This window comes from Oreochromis aureus, linkage group 1 (assembly GCF_013358895.1).
Source record: "Oreochromis aureus strain Israel breed Guangdong linkage group 1, ZZ_aureus, whole genome shotgun sequence".
Classification (NCBI taxonomy): domain Eukaryota; kingdom Metazoa; phylum Chordata; class Actinopteri; order Cichliformes; family Cichlidae; genus Oreochromis; species Oreochromis aureus.
The window spans coordinates 6,551,936-6,576,722 of NC_052942.1; the positions used below are offsets into that span (position 1 = coordinate 6,551,936).

The following is a 24,787-nucleotide window of genomic DNA, read 5'->3' on the forward strand; positions in this document are numbered from 1 at the left end:
AATTACCTGGGCACTATCCACTGCTATGTTGAAAGCCTGCTAAAAGGAGAGTTGGTCACTCTATTGAGGTGACTGGAAAATGAGGCAAGAAACTGCATAGACAACGAACCAAATTTACTAGATTATACTACTGCAACGTCGACCGAGCCCCAGGCCCAGTGGCCCGAGGTCCAAGGGCCTCCTATCCCCCTGGAAGGAGCCCGACTAAGCCATGGGTGGCAGGCCCCTCCAAGCAGCCACCGGGAGTGAGCCAGTACATACCTGAGCCCTCAGCCCTGGACACAGAGAACCGATGTCTGAGGGTATCAGCCACTGGCAGGGAGTGTGGTGGGTGGGAGATAGGCCCCCCATACTTGGAAGGGCCTGAGGTGTTCCCAGAGAGGTAGAGTCTAAGACCTGACATATAGACACAGACACAAAGGCACACACAGACACAGACATGCATTCCCACCCTCATGCACACATATACAAATACTCAGCACTCACCCAACACGGACACAAACAGAAATGGACAGTGTACACACACTCGCACTGCCCAGACATACTCTATACGGTTATAGTGTTCTGCTACCTTTTCTAAAAGTTTTGATATGCGTTCTGCTTCTCTTTAGGTGACAGCTAGCCTAAAGCACTACTGTTGAACAATTGTTACTACACTACTGGTGAGGAGACGGTGAGATTAGCTGGCCTGCCATGACAAAACTGACATGACACACCTACTGTAAAAACCATACATGTCCCATTACATTGCAACATTACTGGAAAAGCCAGTTCCTATGGGCTCAAAATGTGATCATAAATATTTTGTACTTGTAAATCAGGATTTGTATGTGTAAAAAGAATTTGTGCGTGCGTAAAAAAGATTTGTATGTGTAAAAAAGATTTGTGTGTGTAAAAAGAATTTGTCCGTGCGTAAAAAAGATTTGTATGTGTAAAAAGAATTTGTGCGTGCGTAAAAAAGATTTGTATGTGTAAAAAAGATTTGTGTGTGGACTTAGCCAAAACCCCCCCTGCAAGTTACAAGTACGAATTTTGACCCTATTTTTCTTCCTGTCATCTGATTGGTCAATGTCATGTCAATCACAAATGTAACAATCCAATCAGAGAACAGATGGGTTTGGCTGTCGGAAGGGCACTTTTTTGAACTGCAGGTCCTTGAAGGGAATAAATGCCCTTTTACATGCCAGCCCAGCGTTTTCCTTCATCACCACGAAGGAAAACAGTCTGTGGTCGTCCGAGTTTGGTGATTTTTGTGTCACGGGTCTACGTGCTTTATACAGGGACTTCCACAGCCTTTTCAACAGCGCTGCGGACCGCGGGGGCAGTGTTTTGGAAATGACAGTCTTCATTACAAAGCTTTCTTCGTTATGAATTAGCATACATGTTTTTATTGAACATTTGAAGAACTAGCAAAAAAAACCAGAAACTGTTGCAGAGGACATAAAGTCAGAGATAGAAACGACAAGGAGCAGGTGCATCTAGTACAGGTAGAGCTGCTGCAAAAACCCACAGAGCTCAGCAGCCAGCGCAACAAATTCTGGATCCTTTGCTTTTAGTTAGCGTTAGCAGCACATCCTGCGTCCGATGTGAAAGGACCTTTATGCTGCGCACTGTGACTCACAGCAATGGTCCCAGGTCAGCCCTGACTTTGTGTTAAACTAATCCTAAAGTAATAATGGTATTTCTAACCACTGACATACCACAACTTTATGCTTTCAACAGCTGCTGAAAGTAAGGGGACCTAGCTGCTATCGGATATTTATATAGAGATCCTCCAGCTTCAAACTGTATTACCCTTCAAGGACCTGCAGTTCAAAAAAGTGCCCTTCCGACAGCCAAACCCATCTGTTCTCTGATTGGATTGTTACATTTGTGATTGACATGACATTGACCAATCAGATGACAGGAAGAAAAATAGGGTCAAAATTCGTACTTGTAACTTGCAGGGGGGGTTTTGGCTAAGTCCACACATAAATCTTTTTTACACATACAAATCTTTTTTACGCATGCACAAATTCTTTTTACACATACAAATCCTGATTTACAAGTACAAAATATTTATGACCACATTTTGAGCCCATAAGTTCCTGCAAACAGGGGATTTACAGACCCATAGAAGAGTTCATTGTCACAGAGTGATGTGTCAGTAAAGCTCTTAGAACTGAAGAAGCTTGTCAGATGAGAGGCGAAAAGTCTTCAAGAAACTTAAAGAAGTCCAGACTCTTTTCTTTCCAAGCTCCTTAGACTACGATGACCTGGATGACTGAGAACTCTCACAGACAAAGTCCATCTGAAACTGTATTTACACACTTGGGACACTTTACTGTGTACACTTTGCTAATTCCCGGTTGGAATAACTATTGCCTTGAGAGGTGCTTTCTTTTGGAAAAATTCCTTTGGTCTATTCTAACGCGATACGATCATGTTGTCACTGTAGATATGTCAGCTACAGGATGCAAATCTTCCATTCCACCACCTCCCATGTTGCAACATACTTTGTTAGATTGAGATCTGTTGACTCCAGGCCATTTAAGTACAGAATGCAAGAACATAGTGTGGCTGATTTAAGCTTTGTGACACTCAGCCGTGACTGAAGAAGTCACTTAGATGAGTGACGAAATGTTTCTCCCACTGAAAACGCTATGTCCAGATAAACATAATAAACCTTTTGGAATCAGCTGGGAAAGTGAGGCACAGGTGATCAGAATCTAGCTAAAAAGATAAGGAGAAAGTAAAACTAAATGGTCTTAGCCCTGGGTCTGTGGCCCAGTGTATGCTTTCTAGTTTAATTAAAATGACTTGATTTTGTGTTATTCATGGTTCAGTTTTTTTGCTCTTCCTTGTTTAATCATTTGTATTTCTAGTTCTTAGGTTCTTGTTCATTTAATCTGTTCTCTTTCATATTCTGGTTGTCTTGGTCTCGTCTGTGTTCTCCCCAGCCCGTCATATCTCTTGCCATTTCTATGTCCCTCACTCTCTCCCCCTCTCTGTCTCCTCAGTCTGCCTTGTTCCCATGTTTCTGTCCCCCCAGTCCCAGTGCCAAGCTTTTGTATTTTAGTTTGCATCTCAGTATGTTTCTTGTTTTATTTTGAAAGTCTCTCATCCTGTGTTCAGTTTTGCTTCCTCCCCGTCTCACTGTGTCTGATTACTTCAAGATGTGTCTGTGAAGGTTCTCAGTCATCTAGGTCATTGCTGTCTAAGGAGCTTGGAAATAAAAGTGTCTGGACTTCTTTAAGTTTCCTTGAAGAAGTTTCACCTCTCATCTGAGAAGCTTCTTCAGTTCTAAAGAACTGAAACTTTTTCAAGGAAACTTAAAGAAGTCCAGACACTTTTCTTTCCAAGCTCCTTAAACTTCAAGAAGTGTTCCCTCCTGGTTCCTATTCTTCCATCATCCCCAATGTATTTAAGTCCTCTGTTGCTGCATTGTCCCTTGTTGCTGTGTGTTTCTCCCTTTTCCTCATTTTCCTCACTACTCCCTGTTCCTAGTTTCTAGTTCCCAGTTTCTTAGTTTATCATTCCTAGGTTCTAGTTTAGGTTTTGTTTTGTTTGTATTGTTTGGATTTTTTACAGCAATAAGGCACCCTCTTTTTGTTTATCCCTTTGTGGGTCCAATTTCTCGCATGACAAGACAAAAAGAAGTACCAAAATAAAACAGAAAGCAACTAAAAAAGGAACCCCCTAACACTGAGATAGGGACTTGGCATCAAAACACTGTAGAAACTAGCCCAATACCAGAATGAGTAAACTGAAAACAAAATGACAGTTCTAACCGAACCCAGAAATGCAGGAATAATCTTGAAAACAAGAACAAAAATCAACCTACAATAATAATGGGAACTAATTATCAAAGCAATGAAAAACAAACTTAGAATGGTCAATAATAGCCAGAAAACCCAAAATAAGCCAACAAAAACCAGACATATTTAACATATATGGACGACAGACTCGGGGGTGGTTAAATGAAGAAACTCAGCAACCAACCACCATGATTGCAGTGCTGTCTCAGCAGAGAAGTCTTAAGAAAAACTTGGGTGTGGGCTTCGTAAAGCAACACCCAGGGCAATGAAAGTCTTTGGATTATTGAGAAACAAAGTAGGTAGACTAAGCTCATTAAAATGCACACCTCTTTTCCCTTCTAGCATAGCCTGGTCTGAAATTACCACTGTGAAGGCTTGAGTTTCACCACCAGTGTCCATACTGACAGTCATGATGAAAATGTGGCAAATTCTTTGCAAACAGCAGTCCCCGGTTTGATTTTAAGCAGCTGTTGTTGGGTTAAAAGCACTGATGCTATGGTCTGACATCAGACTATACACCACACAGGTCAGGTTTGGTTTCTTTCTGAAAAACACTGTCCCATTAAGGAATTGTGCATTCACCAACAGTGTATACATGAATTTGTATGCATTTAGTCCAGATGTATGCATGTAAGCAGCAGCACCCAGAGAGTTCTGCTCTACAGATGAAAGAGCTTCTTCCTCTTGACAGCGAGTACATGTAAAATTCCACACTCTGAATACCACCACAACTGCTCCTCCCACTGCAGCTCTTTGCAAATAGTAAACAGAATGTGCTTTTATTTTGTAGGGGGCAAAAGTCTAATTACTACTTACTCTAATTACTGCAACTGTTTTTACTACTACTGCTTCTGCTATTGTTGCTGCTACACTGGTACTGCTAATACTGCTACTACAACTGCATCTGTTGTTGTTCCTATTAAAGGAAGCAGGAGGTCAAAGGACTACATGTAGAATGGATGGAAATAGGACTGGATAAAGTATATGGTTTGGAATGGCAAATAATATGACATTGCTTGTCCACACCACTTAAGACTAAGCTATCTTTAGTGATGCACCACACCCTTTCTATAGTCATTATGAAGTGTTACAATCAGGATGGAGGAACAGGACACTACCTTTGCACGCTTTGGGCCCACAGGCATTAAGGATCTAGATCACTGATTCTAGACCAGCAATGCACAAGATAGGCATTTGTTTTTTAGTGGGTTTTTTACTGAACCACTATCTCTTACTTTTCTAAACAGGAAAACTCTGAGGATGACGTCATGCACACAAAGTTGCGCTTTGAATAGGGAAATACAAAAGCTGCTGAAACATTTGGTTTACATTTAAGGAGAGGTCCCGACTGTTGTTCATTTTTCTCTGCAACGCATTGTATATTGCCTGGTTGCTGTCAACAAAACCAGACAGTTTTCTACATATATGTAGTTTGTCTGTTCTTTAAAAAGTTTGCTCTGACCCTAAACATGAGTTCAGAGGGTGTGTGTGTGTTTCAGAACTGGAAAACTACCCGGGAGTCCACTGCAAGTCTAAACATGCCTGTTTGGGAATGTCTGCGTTTCTGAGTTGCCTCCCAGTCTGTGTTTGTGATATGGTCTTGCCTCTGCCCATTCATCCTTAATAAATAAATTAATGTTTTCACATCTATCAGCCTGACAGTGACAGGATGCATGTTTTATTTGCTTTGGGATATGTACTGGCTCCTCGCCATTCAGTCCCATGCTTGTACACTGTCACATTACACAACCCACCAATGACTTAATTTTTGTGGGAGGAGAGTTTTTACCTGAGAAGACCAGAAGCACTTCCTCCTCCACCCTCTCTGTACAGGTGAGAGGGAAGTATTAGCTTGTCAGTACTTGCATTTACCTTCTGCTAAACTCCGCTCTGTAACTCCGGGAAAACAGGTAAATATTCATTATCATCAACGAGCCACTTTTCCTTTAAACTGCACTTGCTGTCTCCTGCTTTCTTTGTGCTTTTTGTAGAATGCAGCTTAGCCTGTTTATTTTAATGTCCTTTGGCTATATTGTCTATGATAGCTGATCTCTCTTTCTTTGATTCACTTTAAAAAACATGCATTAATTGTCTGTTTTGCGTCAAATGACGAGATACGTGTTTGCCTTTACGCGTTCATTTAAATGTTCGAGACTCGTGTTTGAACGAGTATTTGTGTTGGACTGCGGCCGGAGAAACGCTTACAATTGTTTGCTTCATGAATTACAAACGAGATTGGTTGCGGTTCATTAGCGTCGTTTCCAGTCTCCGAGAGTTTAGACCTTATTATTCGTGTTAACTCTCCAGAAGGTCTCACACTGAAGGCTGGCAAGCATTCATCTTGTGCTGCTTGACACGGACATTAGAGCAGACCGATATCTCAGACTGCGGCGGCGTTTATAGACACCCATAACTGCTTCCCGCGGGCTTGGATCAGTCTGTGCCTGATTGCCTATTTACGCTCACCTCGCACCCACTGGAAGACCCCAGCTCGAGTAGGCGGCACCAGCTGACTCAGTGATGCTCAGGCTCGAGAAAAATGCGGCGTTCATATCTGATAGGAAATCATAAGCTCTACAGTTGAAGCAATTCCTGAGCTCCCATTGAATTCCTCGGTAAAATTTGCTAGTGCACATTTTAAATGTTTGACACCACAGCTGTTTGTACATCAAGTCTCTAATCTTGCATCCACCAAAATGGAGGGCTGTGGGACAAGGTCAGGTATTTGTACAGGCTTCTGTTTCTATATGCTGTCATTTAATGTAATGGCAGCATGAATGTAACTTGACCTGGAGAGCTCTGCACACGAATTCGAGTGTGCATGGACTGTTGGTCCTGTGCGCAAATGGCAAATAAAAATTCTGAATCTTGAATCTTACCTGCTTAGTTGTCTTATAAATCACCCTCTCACTGCCATAAATCAACATCCATATTTATTAATACTTGTCTTGTGCTTTGAGCAGTAGTGTACTTTACAAGCCCTCTCAGCTTGTAAAGGACATGTAAATGTCCTCCTCCTCTCTCCCTCCCTGAGCCTGGTTCTGCTGGAGGTTTCTTCCTCTTAAAACGGAGTTTTTCCTTCCCACTGTCGACAAACTGCTTGCACATAGGGGTCATATGATTTCTCTGTGTGTATTATTGTAGGGTCTACCTTACAATATAATGCACCTTGAGGCGGCTGTTGTTGTGATTTGGCTCTGTATAAATAAAACTGAATTAAACATATATATTTTTTCTAAAGATCTCTTTCATATGCATATGCTGATAACCTGTCAAGTTCCCATGCATATTCTTTATATATCGTAAGTATAGTAAGCAGTTATCCATCAGCACTTATCTAATCCAATTGATATATATACACATCCGAGAGGCCCGACAGTTCAGACCTGTCGAATATATATTAGGGTGTGTGTGACAAGTTAATAGACAAATGATTAAATAAACTACCAGTACTACTAATAATAATGTATGTTAATGAAGGTTTTCTTTTTGGAAATATTTACGATTCCCAACCGCGAGTTAAACGTTTCCCTGTTTTTAATCAGGGAATTGAATGCAACATGCTTCTGGAGCTTTTTCCAGCACGATTATTTTTCGCAGAGCGCCCGCGCGTTACTGCTGTGCTGTGTGGTAGCAAATTGCACTGATCTGAAGGACGTGTTCACACACACACAGGAAAGGGCATGTTCATTTTGACACATTTCATGTAGACAGGGCTAATTAACATCTGAAGGACCTCTACATTTCATCGCAGTCACACAGTCGCTTCTTTGGTACAGTTTCTTTGGAAACAGTTGCTTTTATTCTCCGAGCTGTCCAAAGGATGGGTAGGTGGTAGCTCTCCGTCCAGCGTTTCCATGCAACAGCGCGGGCGGCTGTGAGGAATAGATGATGCAGCAGAGGGCCATGGTTCTGTAGATTTGGTAGGGTATCTGTGGAACCCTGAGCGCCTTCATAGATAGGATGGAGTGTCAGGGGAAGCGGACGGATAGCTTGGACCAAAATGACAGCGCTTTGGAGCTCGGTAAGAGATTTAACATTTTCGCTGGAATGAGTTTGATGATAATGAAATAAAGCTCTATTTTTTTCACCCAGAGAAAACCTTTAAGCCCTTTCAGTGGCGTTCGCTGTATTGTGGCTGTAACTGGGGGGCACATAGGCGCACTGATACAGAATCGATGGGGGCTGTATGAGTGCTGCGCCATAGTCTCTAATCAGGTTGTTACATTAAGATGCTGATGGCTTTGAGTGCCGTAGACTTGATGTCCATTTAACTTGCACGCAGGCCTGCTAGTACCGAAGTGAACTCCTATTACCAGCCTAGAGTTAATAAACAATATGCCACTTTCATTTGAATGGCTTCTCTGACTTAGCCCGCAGGTCCTCTGGCTTAATGGAATTACTGAAAACTTCCTTTGCATGCTTCTACAGACAAGAGCATGACCACATACAAAAAGTTGCGTTGACATAGTGTCTCACCGTGTCTTGGTCCCCGTTAGTTCCTGAGAAAACTCCCTGGATCTTCAGCTGCTGAGTGCTACGCTGTGCTCACCTGTTGATCTTTCCTTTTGTTTGTCAGGTCAGGTAGAGTGCTGTGGCTTTTCACAGCTTTTTGGTAGGTTCAGTAAAAAGGACTAGATGTTACAGGCCCTGATAATGCATGGGACTGTAACATTGATAATAATGAAATAAAAATATATTTAATCCAATCGTAATGATATTCAGAAACTCTTGTTAGCTGCAGCAGACTGTTCTATGTGGATGTCACCAAAAATCTGAAATTTGACTGGAATGTTTGGTCAGGTCATCGCTAATACAAGACCTTCCCCTCTCTTACTGGAATACTAGCTATTAATTCATACAACAACAAAAAAGGACCTATCAGTGTCCACAGTGATGTATTTCCTGTTCAGCACATTCGCAAATTCCATCTGTAGGCTTTAATTTGAGTCATCACATCAACTTTGTAAAATGCCACGTGGAATGGTATGCAATCAGAGTTAAGACCTCATTTTTTAAAAAGTGAGTTTATTAACACCTCTTGTATGAAATGGATCATTAAATAATTAAGCATAGGATTGATGAATTAAATAAATCCATAATTAATTTCATGTAATATTAATTCAGTTTCACTTTTCATGTAATTGTTCCTGCACAGCATTGCACTGTGAATTTATTTTAGCTGTCAAACTCACCAATCAAAATCAGCGGGCTGCGCTAACACGGATATAATCAAAACCTTTGCTTTTCTCTTGAGTTGATTCAGTAGGCAATTCTCAGTATCGAGTACACTGAGTTTGTACTTGCATACTTGCTAATTGCTACTTGGCAAGTACACTGAAGAGTCCCAGTTTCTCAGAACAGAAGGTGAGACAGCAGCAAACGGGATGATATCAGCTCACTTTACTGCCTTTCTACCTTTTATATTTATTATTTACAATGAAAAGGAAAAACATTATAGATTGAATTACTGGTGTTCTTTGAAATGTATGTACATTAGTATAAGCACATTGGCAGGCTATAGAGAGCCTTTTAATGTGAAATGATTTGAAGGTGGTAAAAAACTGAACACTAGTATATTGAGCTGAATATTACTTATTGATCAACAGACTGCTTAGCATATCATATTTAAAAACATACATATATTCATAATTGCTGTTGCTCAAAGAAAAAAACAGATTTTTTTTCTCTCCTTTTTTTTGTTGTGGTAGACTCACAGAATTTATAAGAGACGGCTGGTGTGCAGAATACTGTTGAATAAATATTAAAAACCTTTTCTGGAATCAATTTGTCATCATTTCTGGAATAGGCCTGGTATCGCTGTTTTGGATATCCAAAGACAGTGTCAACATGGTATTCCGGATGATTATACTTCTAGTGATCATGCTTTCCTACCTATATTAAAATATTTTAATAAAGAAGTATAACTCATCTGATCATCAGGAAATAAAGACAAGCAAATGTGTCAGGTAAAAATATACTAACAGCGCATGAGGTGGTTGTAGCTCAGGAGGTAGGTTTGGAAGGTTAGTGGTTCGATCCCTGGTTCCTCCAGTCTGCATGCCAGTTATCCTTGGGCAAGATACTAACCCCAAGTTGCTCTCCGATGCATCCATGGGAGTATAAATATGTTTGAATGTTAGCTAGGAAGCACTAAAAAATTTAGAAGAAAGTGCTTGGGTGAATGTGGCATGTTGTATAGAGTGCTTTGAGTAGAAAACCGCTATATAAGCATAAGTCCATTTTCCATTAGATATCACCAAAATTGGGGATAAACAGAGGATATGATTCATTGAGACATGTCTGTCTGTAGGGGGGTTTCAGAGCTTTGACGAATCCTAAATACCAAATATTTGAAGATTAAATCTACAAAAAAAATCTTAAGTGTATAGCAGAAAAACTTTCAAACTTTACACAATTGGGGCAATTGATTCTAAATGCATTCCGGGATGCTTCATTCCGTTATCAGGGATGTAGCGGGGTAACCAATCAGATGTCAGGGTCTGTTGATGAGCCACAGTGACAGGTTGGATTATTTGAATGCTTCTCAGTGTAAGTGATATGAGCAGTTTCTTGGGAAAGTGGTTTCATTTCAAAAGATGGTGCAAACACTGCTGATTATCACACTGTTCATTTTTGACAGTTTTTGGTGAAATTTCAGAGAATAGAGGTGGTGTCAGCAATGCAGAAATGAAAGTCAGCAGTGTGCAATACATCAAAATGTGGTGAGTCAACAAAGGCAAAATTTCCTAAGACAGTTTGGAAAATCTACAAAATTTAGTAACTTGAATTAGTGGTAATAATAGAGCCGCACCATTGTATTCTTATTGTTTACTGAGGCACATTTAACAGGACTTTCTTTTTCAGGATTCATCAAAAGTGAAATGTTCAGCAGAAACATGATTTGTATTTTAAAACACAAGCTCTAAATACATTTCCGATTTCCTCCTCAGATTCCAGCCCTCTGTCATCTTGTGAGCATTCAAGCAGCCTGCAGCAGACTCATCCTACAGTTATGAAGAGTGCTGATTATGAGCCGGTTTCTAGTGAGGAGAGGAACCTGGATGTGGATTTTGTCACCATGGCCAGGAACAATGAGTCTGTAGTACGTATCTGCTATAAAGGTTTCCACAGGTCTCAGAAATGCATAGAAACTGTATGATGTGAAGGAGATGGCTCAGGAATGTGTTTGCAACTGCTGTGCAATTCCAAATTTATAGCACCCTAACCTGTAAATTCATGGAGCTGTAACACACAGTGAGTGAAAAGAGGTGACTGAAGAAGAAATACTCAGTGCATCATGGGAATTCCCCAGCAGCCTAGACCTATTGCAGCATAACTAAGGGAGGATTCAGGGTCACCTGGTCCAGCCCTAACTATATGCTTTAGTAAAAAGAAAAGTTTGAAGCCTAATCTTAAAAGAAGAGATAGTGTCTGTCTCCTGAATCCAAACTGGAAGCTGGTTCCACAGAAGAGGGCCCTGAAAACTGAAGGCTCTGCCTCCCATTCTACTTTTAAATATCCTAGGAACCAGGAATGAAGGGCTCTCCGACTACGAGGTCTTTGAGATAAGATGGGACTTCTTGTTTCAGCAAGCACCCTAGACAATGGCAAATCACACAGCTGCACTCAAGAGGTTGTCAGCAGCAAAAGCTTGAATTGGGTATACCAAAGACTGAGAGTTTTGTTCTCAGAGGTTTGGACGTAGATGTTTGACGTGATGCATCATTTGCAATAATAATAATAATAATAATAATGATAATGAAGGGATGACTGATGTTTGCAGTGAATTGATAAAGAAAAAAAATAAGCAGTTATGACTGATGAAAATTTCCAAAGAACAAAAACAAATGAAATAGAAAAAAAAAAAAATCTGACAAAATAAAACAGAATAAGTAGACACAAGAACAAAAATTTAAAAAGGCCTAGAGCTCAAATTGTAATGCATTTCTGGCTCCAAACTGACAGAAGTGAATATCTTTTCCTTAATTATGTCCATGAAATCACTCGAGCTTTTTTACTCCACCCAGTGTTACTAATAAAACCAGTTAATGCTACACAGACACTCTTCACAATAAAAGACAAAGCACCGAAAAATGTGGTCAGTATTATTATGCACTAAAATAAGATGCCTTGGAGCTTGATTATTATTTCTCGCTGTCAAGATGAAGGAGATTTTGTACAGTACTTTACTAATTTTAAGTTGAGTTGAATGCTGTAAACGTATTCATAAAATACATGTAAAAGTATTCTAGAGTCAAATATGAAGCATCTGTCTGACAGCTAAAGCTTGCCTGAAATTGGGTCCTCTACTGTAAGGTAAAGACCCTACAATAATCTTGCGATCCCTCCTGAAGTGCTTTAGGTGACCTCAGTAGGTCACATGATAAGTGATGGTAACAACACATGGCTGATGTGACGACTCACACCACCTCTCCACACCTGCAACTAGCCAACTTTTGTTTTTAGAACTGAAGAAGCCTTGTGGCTGAGACATGAAACGTCTTCACAAACTTAAAGAAGCCCAGTTGCCATCTTTTTTCTTTAGACCGTTGAGGTAATCACTGGCTGCTCTAAGTCAACAGTAGGCTTGCAACATATGTTAAAAAAAACAGCTGACCTACAGCCAGCAATTCCTAATCTATTTGCAGAAGAATCTCTGTCAGTGTCTGTGTGCACAAGTCAGCAGAATAAAAAGGAAGGATTCAGCGTAATGCAGTGCTGTTTAACAGCTGCACTTACAACTGAATTCTTTCATTAGTCTAATTAACCACAACAGGCAAACCACAGCATGAGCAAAACCAAATACAAACACCATAAAGAATATTCTGAAGCACTGGGGAGAGGAGAACCACATTTCCTGGTGGCTTGGTGAGAAATGGGATCCTTTCGGTAAGTGATGCATGGACTACTGCATCCTCATGGGCCTTCAGAGAAGCAACCTCTGACCTATGCAGCTATGACTACTTCCTTTTAAGAGGGTTTTAACTGGGGTGTGTGTGCATAATCAGCTTGTGTATGCACCATCTCCCTGTAATGCTTCCTATCGGAGACACATTGTTTCATTGTTGACCTACAGCTATGAAGAGAATTCACATGTATTCAACTGGATTTTGACATTTGACTAATCTGTGTAATCTAGTTCTATTCTACACTGTGTTATCTAGTATTATGCAAACGTCTTGAGCCACCGCTCTCTTTATACGTTGCTAGAAAAATTGGAAATGGATGCATAGATTTATTGAAAAATGTGAAAACATACATGTAGATATAGTATATAAGGCACCACAGAGTTTTTACAGTTTTAACAAGCTTAAATTAAATCTGGTACGACTACATTTATTCTTTAACGCAGCCTGAACTTTCTGATGCAGTTTTCTTCTAATTTCTTTAAGCAGTCTTCAGGAATAGTTCTCCAGGCTTCTTGAAGGACATGCTCTTCTTTGGGTGTTTCTGCCTTTTGTTCTGTTCTCTGTCAAGCTGATCCAACACTTCTTCAATAATGGTGTGTTCTTGGCTGTGAAGAGGCCAATCCATGACGGACCGGGTCAAATTTTTTTTGCTTTGCTGTCCATATCTGATTTAATGCAATGATGGTGTGTTTGTGATCATTGTAATGTTGAAAAATGATCAGTTCTCAAACAGATTTTCATTTATTTCACTTTTATTGTTACCAAACCACAACAACAGTTAGCTTCAGGTGCTTTTTCTTAGTTCTTAAGGACATGACTTTATGACTTTGTTCACCTGATATAGATTTTATTTTTATTTATTTTTTTTAGCCCCGCCACTTTTTTCTACTTTTGTGCTCCACTTCTGCAAAGGCATGCTGACACATGCAAACGTTTGGCTAACAGCTCTTCTGGAATCGCCTTGTTGGTGTGAAAATACTACTTTATGCCTATCAAACATTGTCTTTGGCATTTTTCATGGGAACAAATGTGAACTGGGAGCAAATCATCTGCTTTTCTGACAAGCTACTAGTGACAAACTCCCTAAATATATACAATTTAAAATTGGTTCTTTACTAAGTTTTCTGTTATGTGTAGATGCAACACTGGTTCATAACTTGAGTTAGCTTCTTTTGATTTACAAGTCAATATGATTTCAGTGATTTCTCAACCAAAAGGGAAATAAATCAATCAATAGAAAAAAACAACATTCTTCTGACACTCAGGTGCCCTAACCCATCCCTAACCCTAACCCAAAGACCGGACTGACAAAGAGAAATCCTGAAGAACAACTGGTCATGACAAAAACCGATAATTTAGAAAAATTATAAGAAAGTTGCTGCTTTGAAGCAAAGTTTAAAGAAACAAGAAACAAGAACTTTGCACATCACTATGTGATGTTACAAAAATAAGTTCTCTAAGTTATGTTTATCTTCTTTGCCCTCCCTTCTCAGTACTGACAGCACCTATCAGTCTCCATCTTTGTTTGTATTTTCTTTCCCCCAGTACAGTACATGCCACGTTATCGTCACATCAGGTGTAGACATTCCCGAGAATAAACCCTCACTAACGTGCCATTCTCAGCCCCAAAATTGGAAAAGATTGTAATGCTGTGTAAAATACAGACAGAATGCAAATATTTACTCCGTTTTTTTTTAAGCCTTATTTACTGGTACTATTTTTGAAAAGCAAACAATATATGTTGTCCAAAAATGTTCATTAATGTGACTGTTTAATTAGCAAGCACATTAATAAATGAAATATTTATTATAGTATCCAAATCTGTATTATTAGTGCCTTTTATTTAGCTTCCGTACTTTGCAACTTTTGTGCACTTAGCACAAGTTTTGCAGAAGAAGATAACTGTTCAGGTACCAAAATGTTCAGCTTTTTCAGTACTACTTGGATATTACTTTTTTGTTTCGAAAGTTTTATGACTTTTTCTGCCAATTTTTTAATGGATTCCTATCGAGAAGCTGAAACCTTTTATTTTCCCCATTAATTTCTTCTTGTTTATTCAGCTCTTTTTAGTCCCACAACTTTTTATCTACCCATATATTTCATTCTTCAAATAGTAAGCATTTTTCTGTGATTTCACAAAATGACCTTCCAAAAACACAGTGACTGACTTACAGAATTTAAACTGAGAGTCTATAAGTATCAAAAGTTTCTTCCATCTCTCCTGTTCATTCCATTGTTAATTTAACTCTTCTCACGTTAAAACAGAAGTGGAGGAACTTTTTAAACTAATTTTGTTGTTATTTTTAGTATTAGACACACACACGCACACGTGACAGCATGGACAGCATATGACAGCATTGAGCCTATTTTCCTCCAATGCCATTTGTCAGAGACACTTGTTTTTTGTTTGTTGTTGTTGTTGTTGTTTTTTTGTTTGTTTGTTTTTTACACCAAAACCAGTTTGCCTATAAGATGAATGCTGTTATTTTTTTCCAGTGTATATTTTCAGGTTTTTTTTTTTGCTGTGTCTGCGCCTCATAATCCGGTGTTCCTTATGGTCCAAAAAATATGTAACTTCTACCTTCATTTACCATGTCCAGAAGTCCAACTTTTTGTGCAATGGTTAGCATCTTCTTCTGGCTTTTGGGTGCTACCGCAGGTGCCTTTGATGGTGCAAAACGTTTCGTCGACATTGTTGTGTTTGTTGGGGAGAAAACTTACAAGCATGCAGTACAGCACTTCAGAGTCAATGAAGTGAAAGAGCAATCGAAGATTTATGTAAATTTGACAAGTTGAACACAGTCTGTACTGTTCAGGAGACATGGCACGAGACTGATTGACAATGGTCTACAGCCAATCAGGACGCAGAACACAAAGCCCTGTTTTCAAAAAAAAAAAGCATGCAAAATTGCACAAAAAAAACCTGCAAGACAGCGAGGCCACGAAAGATGAACCGCATTATAGCGAGGTTTGGAGATCTTTAGTGAATGACTCTGCAGAAAGTTGGCGACCTCTGTGCACTATGCGCCTCCACTCTGTGATTTTGCTTGGCCTACTATTTCGTGACTGAGTTGATGTCATTCCTTATTGTTTCCACTTTGTTATAATACCACTAACAGTTGACTGTGTAAAGTTTTGTAGCAAGGAAACTTCATGACTAGACTTGCTGCACATGTGGCATTCTGTCACTGTACCTAGGTGTACCAACTGAGTGACCCATTCTTTCACAAATGTTTGTAGATGCAGTCTGCAGGTATGGTGAACACCTAAATTCAATGATTTGGATGGAAGATGATAAATAAATTAAAGTATTATACACTTTTGTATAATACTATAGTTATTGTTAATATGAAGTATTTTAAAAGGCTAATTTGCTCATTTAGTTCAGGATATCCAGGTGCTTTTTTCAGCATACAGAATAATTTAAGCTGCATTGTATCAGTTTTATATTATATTGAGCTAGTGTCAGAAAAACAAACATGCAGATGCCATTTGACACAGAATCATCTGCTGTGTGCTACATGTAAAAAAGCTCAGCTTCACACAACGCCCAGGCCTTCAAAGCTCATGTAGCTCGTGTGTAAACGTGACACCCAACAGCTACCTGTGTACTGTTTAGTATATCAACATTGGTCCTGTTTAAATAATAGTATCTCAGTAAGGTTTTAAACATTGAAGGTTAAAAGTGTTTAATGCCCCACCCCCCCCACCCACTGTTGATACACCGCTTGCTCAAGGGGGGGGGTAATTGTTGGGATTTTTTTTTTCTATTATTGTAGGGGCTTCACCTTACAATATAAAATGCTTGAGGTGACTGTTGTTGTGATTTGGTGCTATATAATGCTATATAAATACAATTTAATGGAGATGTTTTGAATTTCTGTCTTGCTTCCAGCCAATGAAGGATCTATGCCCAGACACAGTACTTGGCCCGTACTTCTCTGATGGGATGCGACGTGTGGACTATGTTCTGACTTACCACATCCAAAAGTCTGGCAGCACACGAAGACGGTCATCAAGGTTTGGGGATAACAACTTCATACAACGACTTTGGCGCAGCTTGAGCACAAGAAGCAGCCGAGCTCCGCTTCAACCAAAAGAAGACCCAGAGGTTGCCGCACAGGAGCATCAGACTGACTATCATGAGGATGACAAGCGCTTTAAACGGGATGAGTTTGAGGAAAACCTCAGGAAGACAGGACTAGAGCTGGAAAAGGATGAAGAGGTGAGAAGGGAGAGGGCTGGGATGGGGGTTTTATTAAGATAACTTAATGATGACATTTTGCAAAAGTCAAATTATTTGATTTTAACATAATCCTGTTAGTTTTTGCTCACATTTATCCCTGCTCTCAATTAATAACAGAATTGATTTACTAACAAAAAGTCCTCTAAGCCAGCGGTCCCCAACCTTTTTTGTGCCAAGGACCGATTTATGTCCGACAATGTTTTCACGGACTGGCCTTTAAGGTGTCGGACATAACTACAACAAAATAAAACCAGTACCGGTAACAATAAAAGAAGATTTATTCATAACACACAGGAAAGACCCAGGGAAACAGAGTTCACAATAAAAACGATACAAAAAACAACAATAAAAACCAATAAAAACCCTGAAAACTATAAATTTCACACCTGGTACCCGGTACCAAACGACTCATGGACTGGTACTAGTCCGTGGCCTGGGGGTTGGGGGACTGCTGTCGCTATATAAAGAAAATTGAATTGAATTGTTCTAAGCAGTTTGGGCTGATTCTGGATAATCAGCTAATGGTGACATTTCATTTCATTTCTTTTGCACTTCAGACAACTTTATTAATCCCTAAGGAAATTCATACATTTGGTCGGCTGCTCCCACACACAATAAAAGAAAACATTCACTCTATAAAGAGTTGACTCTATAATGAGTTGATTCAATAACAAAAACAAAATATATTAATTAATAATAATTCAAAATAAAAACACACTTCCTCCTGAGGGTCCAAGTTCAGCCCAACAACTAAGCTTGCTTTTTTGATTATTTTATTTAGTTTGTGAATATTCTCCTTTTTGATACAGCACCCCCAGCACAACATAGAGAAGCATGCTAGGAACCATCGACTGTTAAACCCACTCCAGCAGATGTTAAGATACTAGCCTCCATAGGGAGGCCCTTCCTGTAGAGAAGGTTGGGGTTTGGCCACAGTCTACAGGGTGGGCCATTTATATGGATACACCGTAATAAAATGGGAATGGTTGGTGATATTAAAGTCCTGTTTGTGGCACATTAGTATATGTGAGGGGGCAAACTCCTCAAGATGGGTGGTGACCATGGTGGCCATTTAGAAGTCGGCCATCTTGGATACAACTTTTGTTTTTTCAATAGGAAGAGGGCCATGTGACACATCAAACTTATTGGTAATGTCACAAGAAAAACAATGGTGTGCTTGGTTTCAACGTAACTTTATTCTTTCATGAGTTATTTACAAGTTTCTGACCACTTATAAAATGTGTTCAATGTGTTGCCCATTGTGTTGGATTGTCAATGCAACCCTCTTCTCCCACTCTTCACACACTGATAGCAACACCGCAGGAGAAATGCCGGCACAGGCATCCAGTATCCGTAGTTTCAGGTGCTGCACATCTCGTATCTTCACACCATAGACAATTGCCTTCAGATGACCCCAAAGATAAAAGTCTAAGGGGTCAGATCGGGAGACCTTGGGGCCATTCAACTGGCCCACGACGACCAATCCACTTTCCAGGAAACTGTTCATCTAGGAATGCTCGGACCTGGCACCCATAATGTGGTGGTGCACCATCTTGCTGGAAAAACTCCGGGAACGTGCCAGCTTCAGTGCATAAAGAGGGAAACACATCATCATGTAGCAATTTCAAATATCCAGTGGCCTTGAGGTTTCCATTGATGAAGAATGGACCCACTATCGTTGTACCCCATATACCACACCAACTTCACCATTCACATAAAAGTTTGCCTCATCACTGAACAAAATCTTCTGCGTGAACTGAGGGTCCTGTTCCAATTTTTGTTTTGCCCATTCTGCAAATTCTGTGTGCCGATCTGGGTCATCCTCTTTGAGATGCTGCAGTAGCTGGAGTTTGTAAGGGTGCCATTTGTGAGTATCTAATATCCACCGAAGGGATGTTCGACTAATGCCACTCTCCAGTGACATGCGGCGAGTGCTACGCTGTGGGCTCTTGCTGAATGAAGCTAGGACAGCCACTGATGTTTCTTCATTAGTAACAGTTTTCTTGTGTCCACATTTTGGCAAATCCAACACTGAACCAGTTTCACGAAACTTAGCAGTTTGCTAACTGTAGCATGGGAGATGGGTGGTCTCGTAGGGTGTCTTGCATTGAAATCTGCTGCAATGACCCGGTTACTGCATTCACCAGATATCAACACAATTTCGATCCGCTCCTCACGTGTTAACCTCTTTGACATGTCAATGGCTGTGAACAAAGAGAAACTTGTAAATAACTCATGAAAGAATAAAGTTACGTTGAAACCAAGCACACCATTGTTTTTCTTGTGACATTACCAATAAGTTTGATGTGTCACATGGCCCTCTTCCTATTGAAAAAACAAAAGTTGTATCCAAGATGGCCGACTTCTAAATGGCCACCGTGGTCACCACCCATCTTGAGGAGTTTGCCCCCTCACATATACTAATGTGCCACAAACAGGACTTTAATATCACCAACCGTTCCCATTTTATTACGGTGTATCCATATAAATGGCCCACCCTGTAGTTTATTGTATAGTAGGAACCCCAGATATTTAGAATGTATCTCTACAGATAGAGATACTCCAAATGGTCATTCCTGTGGCCTTCAAGGAGACGAGGCCTTTGCAGACGTTTTTTTGTATTTGAAGCCCTTCAGTGTCAGATACCATCTGATAACAGCCTTAATTTGACTCAGGGCTGGTGACATTTTTTGGGGGTCTTCCACTTGACGTTTTCGTTCCATAACCCTCAGGATCATTTAAGAAATTCCAAATGACTGTCTTACTGCGTCCCACCGTCCCAGCAGCAATAGCACGCTGCGAGAGACCCTGCTTATGCAGTTCAACAACCCGACAACGTGCAAAAGGGGAACATTTTTTTTTACCTGACAGAAAATGACAGTGAATCCACATTTTTGCACAGATTTGGTCTTTTAAAGGCATGTGGTTCTAAACTGTAAAACAGCAAAATAAAGGTAGAGAGAGGATCACACTTCCTCTTTTCAAAATAAATATTTTTCAAGGTTAAAGAGTGCGTATGCATTTATAAAAATAAAAGGAAGGAAGAAAGAAGAAAAATTAAAAATTAAAATAAAATTAAAAAAGATGTTTTTTTTCTACTGGGTTACACAGTCTCTTCTGCATTAAGTCCACATGGGTGGGTGTTTGATGCTACAAAGCTGACTCAGAGCTTTATATGTATGGTAGGGAACAGATGTGGGTGTGTCCTCATCTCCAAGTTGTTGTCAACAAAAAAGACACAAAAATAATTTGAAAATGTAAACATCGACCAAAGTATCAGCAGTGATTTAATAACTTTATGACCTCTGTGAAAATTATTTCCACATCATTTACTGTAAATGATACAACATTCAGGGCCTTTATAAGCAGAGGGCCTTTGGCCCTGAATCCTTTGTAAAGCTTTATAACTTCAACTGAAGGTGTATCTTTACCACACATTTGACTAGGTTTAGGTACTGTGCAAATTCTACTGATTGAAATATAATAAGATTCAGCATTCTGTGTTTTGTGGCTGGGATTAGATAAATTCATAAAACATCCAACTTTTGTGTATCAATTTTCAAATTGCATTAATAAAGACAGGTATCATATAAAAGAGAAAACTGCACATTGCCCTTGATCATCATCTATGTGCAGTTCAGAATTAATGTGTGCACTCAAATATTAAAATAAATGAACTTAAATAGTGTCATCTCCAGTCTCAGAGGACACAAGAGAACTGACAGCTATTATTTTAATCACCCTGTCTCAGTTCTTTTAACTCCAAGTATCATAAAGTAATGTGGAAACATCTGGACTGATGTGTTTACAGGTAGCATTTCAATCACGAGTTTAAAGGCTGTAGCTGGCAGCCACTGCTCTAACCCTGTATAAATGTAACTGGGCTCACTGTTGGTTCAAACTTTTATTTGTGAAAAGCCCATTAGCTTACAAAAACAGTAGCTAGCTTGTACTGAAATATGAATACGTAATATTTTCACAAGCCAAAAAGATCTTAAAAGAGCGGGGCTACATGCTGTGATGCTACCTAACATTAGTCATGTTAGCACCTTACATTCAACAGGAGCACAGTTCTCATTTCACTGCAAAGACCTTTCATTCTTCATATATCCGTGTTGGACAGAGTGTAAACGCCGAAGCTGAATGACCTTTGCACAAGCACACACACTTCTTAGCTTAACTGTGCAAAGCTATGAGCACAAGCAGGAGTGTAAAAAAGGCAGGCAACAAGCCTGTGTCTGTCTAACCAATCAGAGAGCTCCTTACATTACATGCATGGCTAATTTGCATTGCTCCGAGATTTCTGAAATGAGATAGCTAATCCCATAGTTATTAGTTGAAAAGTTCATTCACAGATTCGCAAATATAATAGCAAATCTGTGAGCTAACAGGAAATGGAGCAAGGAAATTGATTTTCAAATGAGGAGTGGAATCACCATTTTTAATGTCAGAAATAAATCTTTGATTTTTGAACCCATTTACCTTTTAAATTGTATTTGTTTTTGTTTTGAAAATCAGTTTTTTTAATTGGGAATTCTAAAATGATTTTTGAAATGAGGTTTTTATTGAGAGTTTCATTGTTAATTTTAGAAATCCATTTTTGCTATCAAGTATTTATTTATGGATTAATAATTCATTTTGAAATATTGATTTATAAATAAGTGTTTTGATTTTAAATTAAATTACTAAATAATACTTTACTTTAGTCATGTTTAAGTACATAAAATAATTAATAATGAATTCGTAAATGAATTTAAAAATGCATATCTTATTACATAATTCATTATTCAAGCACAGAATTCTTTATTTCGATATATGTGACTCTTGTGGTCCTCCATACTCACCGTGTTACTCCAGGTACTCCAGCTTCCTCCCACAGCCAAAAGACATTCAGTTAACTGGTGAATCTAAATTGCCCCTAAGTTTGAAGTGTGAGTCCAAATGGTTGTCTGTGTCTCTGTGGGAGCCCTGGGACAGACTGACAACCTGTCCAGGTTGTACCCCATCTCTTGCCATATGGTAGCTGGGGTAGGCTGGCTCCAGCCCCCCTGCAATCCTGATAAGGATGGGCCCTGGATAAAAAACAAAAACAAAATCACAAAGGTGTACTTTTTTGAATGCATGCTTCAATTTTTTTTTTGTAAAATTGTGTCATTACAGGACATAGCATAAATTTTCACTACTATGCAGGTGATACTCTGCTTTATCTATTCATGAAGCCATATTAACACATCAATTAGTTAAAACAGGAATGCCTTTAAGACATAAATGAACACAGAGTTTTATAGGGGTATGGGCTATCATGATAATGATCAAAATCAAAGCATACTCTGAACACTCTGTTTCCTGACTTTTGTAGCTGATGAAAAAAATATATTAGAAAAAATACATCAGGATCCTTCACCTCAGTCAGTGTAAATGGGTTGTGAATTTTGTTGAGATGCTAGCCTTAGATCTTGGTACCTAAAGGCCCCACTGGCTCAGAATTGCATAGAGGTATTTGCATCCTTTTATAATTGCTTATAGTTATACTTGTTATTGCTCACTGTGCATAAAGTAATGGTATATATAAAAGTGATTGTAACTCTGCCCTTATGGATATAACTGAATTGAGTTTTGCTTTAAATGATGAAAATCTCTCAAGAAGGCTCTCTGCAGAAACACATAAGCATGTTTTTAACTTGATTTCTGCTAAGAAAACAGTAGTGTGTATATATTGTGTTTGTGCACTTTGCCATTTAGGATGTGCTCTTTTTTTGGAATTAATCCGTTAGAATTTTTAATTATGTTTTTTTTACTGATACTTTTTAAATATCAAAACCTCTGTTGTATTTCAGAGTACTATCCCTGGAATTGGCTTCTTAAAGATCCATGCTCCTTGGAATGTTTTGTGTCGAGAGGCTGAATTCATGAAACTCAAAATGCCAACAAAGAAGGTACTCCACCAATTATTTCCCATTTCTAAAACGTAAACTCAATGTTGCTGCTGTGCTTTGACTTCAGAAGTGTACAGATGCTTTCCTGTTGCACAATCCTTTTCACAAAATACAAAATATCAGCTGACTCAGTCCAAAAATATCCACTGTAAAACAAATAATTGGAGGCAATGTAATACATCCTCTCATGATTTAGACTGTTATCACACAGTCCCCTATATGTATTGCTTTGTGCTTTTCTTAAAGTTTTTTGAAAGTATCTCCAATAATGTAGTCCAGTTTTCTTTATAATTGCTGTAGTACCTAAGTAAATTATTTTTAAATTTATTGACCAGCAGCCTGTTTTTAATAAACTGACAGCAAAACTTATGTGAAAGAACACAGCAACAGAAAGAACTAAAGCTCTCTACGTCTAAAGCTTTCAAGGCTCTTGGAGTGAATGGCTGCTAAACAAAAAATGAAAAAGTGTAAATATTACATTTTAGCTCTTGGAATGAAATTATTATTCAATCAAATTGCTACTTTTGGGTAGTTTTTGGATTGTTTGTTTATTATTATTATTTTTTTAATTTACTTTTTTTTTATTTGGATCTCCTCTGCAGGTTTACGAAGTGAAACAAGGCAGCAATGTGGTGGAGAAGATCAGGATGTTCATTCACAAAGTTACAGCCCCTCTCCACCCAAAAGTCAATACCAGCCGATCACAGTGTGAGAAACCCCTCTGTCATGCCTTCTCCAGAGAAAAACAGCACCTGTAAGTAAAGTTTCTGCTTATAGTTATAAAGGCAATTGACAAATAATATTTCTCAAACTTAGGCTTTTATAAATGTGCTTAGGCATACACACTATAGAACCTGTGTGTGTGTTGTCTGTGAGTTGTCCAAACTCAAAGACAACCACAAATTTGTAGCTTGTTACTAATTTCCAATTTCGTCATGTATAATCAAGGCATTTTATTTTCAATATGAATTATGAGCTTTTTGCAACTAATTTAGGGATATAATGTGATTTATGAGAAGCTCTGCTCTGGATAATTCTGTGATATTTGGTTTAATACTCTGGCTTAATGGAGGCTGTGGTCTGCATGAAGTTCTATTGCTTCAGTGTTTATCACTTTATCAGTATTATTTTAGTTTGACTTAATAGAATGATTCTCGAACACTGGGTCAAGAATATCTTTGTACCTGAGGCCTACTCTAAAGCACTGTTTTAAGACATAGTGAAGTAGCTTCAGGTTTAACCCTGGGTTTTCTGTGTTACGAAGGAGGTTTTCTCCTCTTTTCAAGAGCAGGTTATACAGAAGCCAATGCCTACTGACCTATCAATTCTCTGGAAAATCGTATCCCATGCCCTAGAAGATCATTTAAACCTTTGCGTGCATAGTTAAGAGGTTAAAAAAAACCCTTCCAAGCCATTTAATTCCTCTTTATTTAAAACAACATAAAAAATTAAAATGAAGACAACAAAGTAGTTGACCCTACTTTGCAAGTGAAATTTGCAAGTAAGCTTGCTTACTGGTTTGAGTTTCCAAACTCAGTGACGATATATTCAACAAGGATTCAAACCTTGCCCAGGGCACCACCCTAGAGCCAATTCATTTGAAAGCATTGAGGCCTTAACCCGTAGGGCCTGGCTGGGCTCTGCTTATATAGGTGAAGACCTACAGATCCTGTACTTTGTGGATTGGTGTGCAGTTGAAAGCGGTAGTCTTGGTGATCTAATATACAGCTCCTTTAGGCAAATGGAGTGCCACCTCTCTGGTGTGGAAGGAGCCTGAGCTTATGGCTGAGAAACCTCAACCTCATTTCACAGCCTTTTTGCTGAGGAGGCTGCACAAATCTTTCATTATTTGGTAACTGCTACTTGTTGTAGCAGCAGCACATGAACTACATGGTG

The 24,787-nt window shown here is 39.1% G+C and overlaps 1 protein-coding gene across 5 annotated transcripts in view; it reads left to right on the forward strand.

Moving 5' to 3' along the window:
- Positions 1-5,604: 5,604 nt before the first annotated feature.
- ano1a (anoctamin 1, calcium activated chloride channel a) overlaps positions 5,605-24,787 on the forward strand; it is a 52,039-nt gene continuing 32,856 nt past the window's right edge. The window contains exons 1-6 of one of the 5 annotated variants that reach the window (XM_039600519.1): positions 5,615-5,707; positions 10,459-10,522; positions 10,751-10,902; positions 16,605-16,934; positions 22,793-22,891; positions 23,494-23,645. In XM_039600519.1, the coding sequence (XP_039456453.1) occupies positions 10,813-10,902; positions 16,605-16,934; positions 22,793-22,891; positions 23,494-23,645 (671 nt within the window). In that variant the 5' untranslated portion in view covers positions 5,615-5,707; positions 10,459-10,522; positions 10,751-10,812. Of the gene's footprint in view, positions 5,708-7,618; positions 7,822-10,440; positions 10,523-10,750; positions 10,903-16,604; positions 16,935-22,792; positions 22,892-23,493; positions 23,646-24,787 lie in introns of those variants that run through there. The other 4 variants (XM_039600455.1, XM_031744101.2, XM_031744100.2 and 1 more) reach the window with 4 other exon arrangements.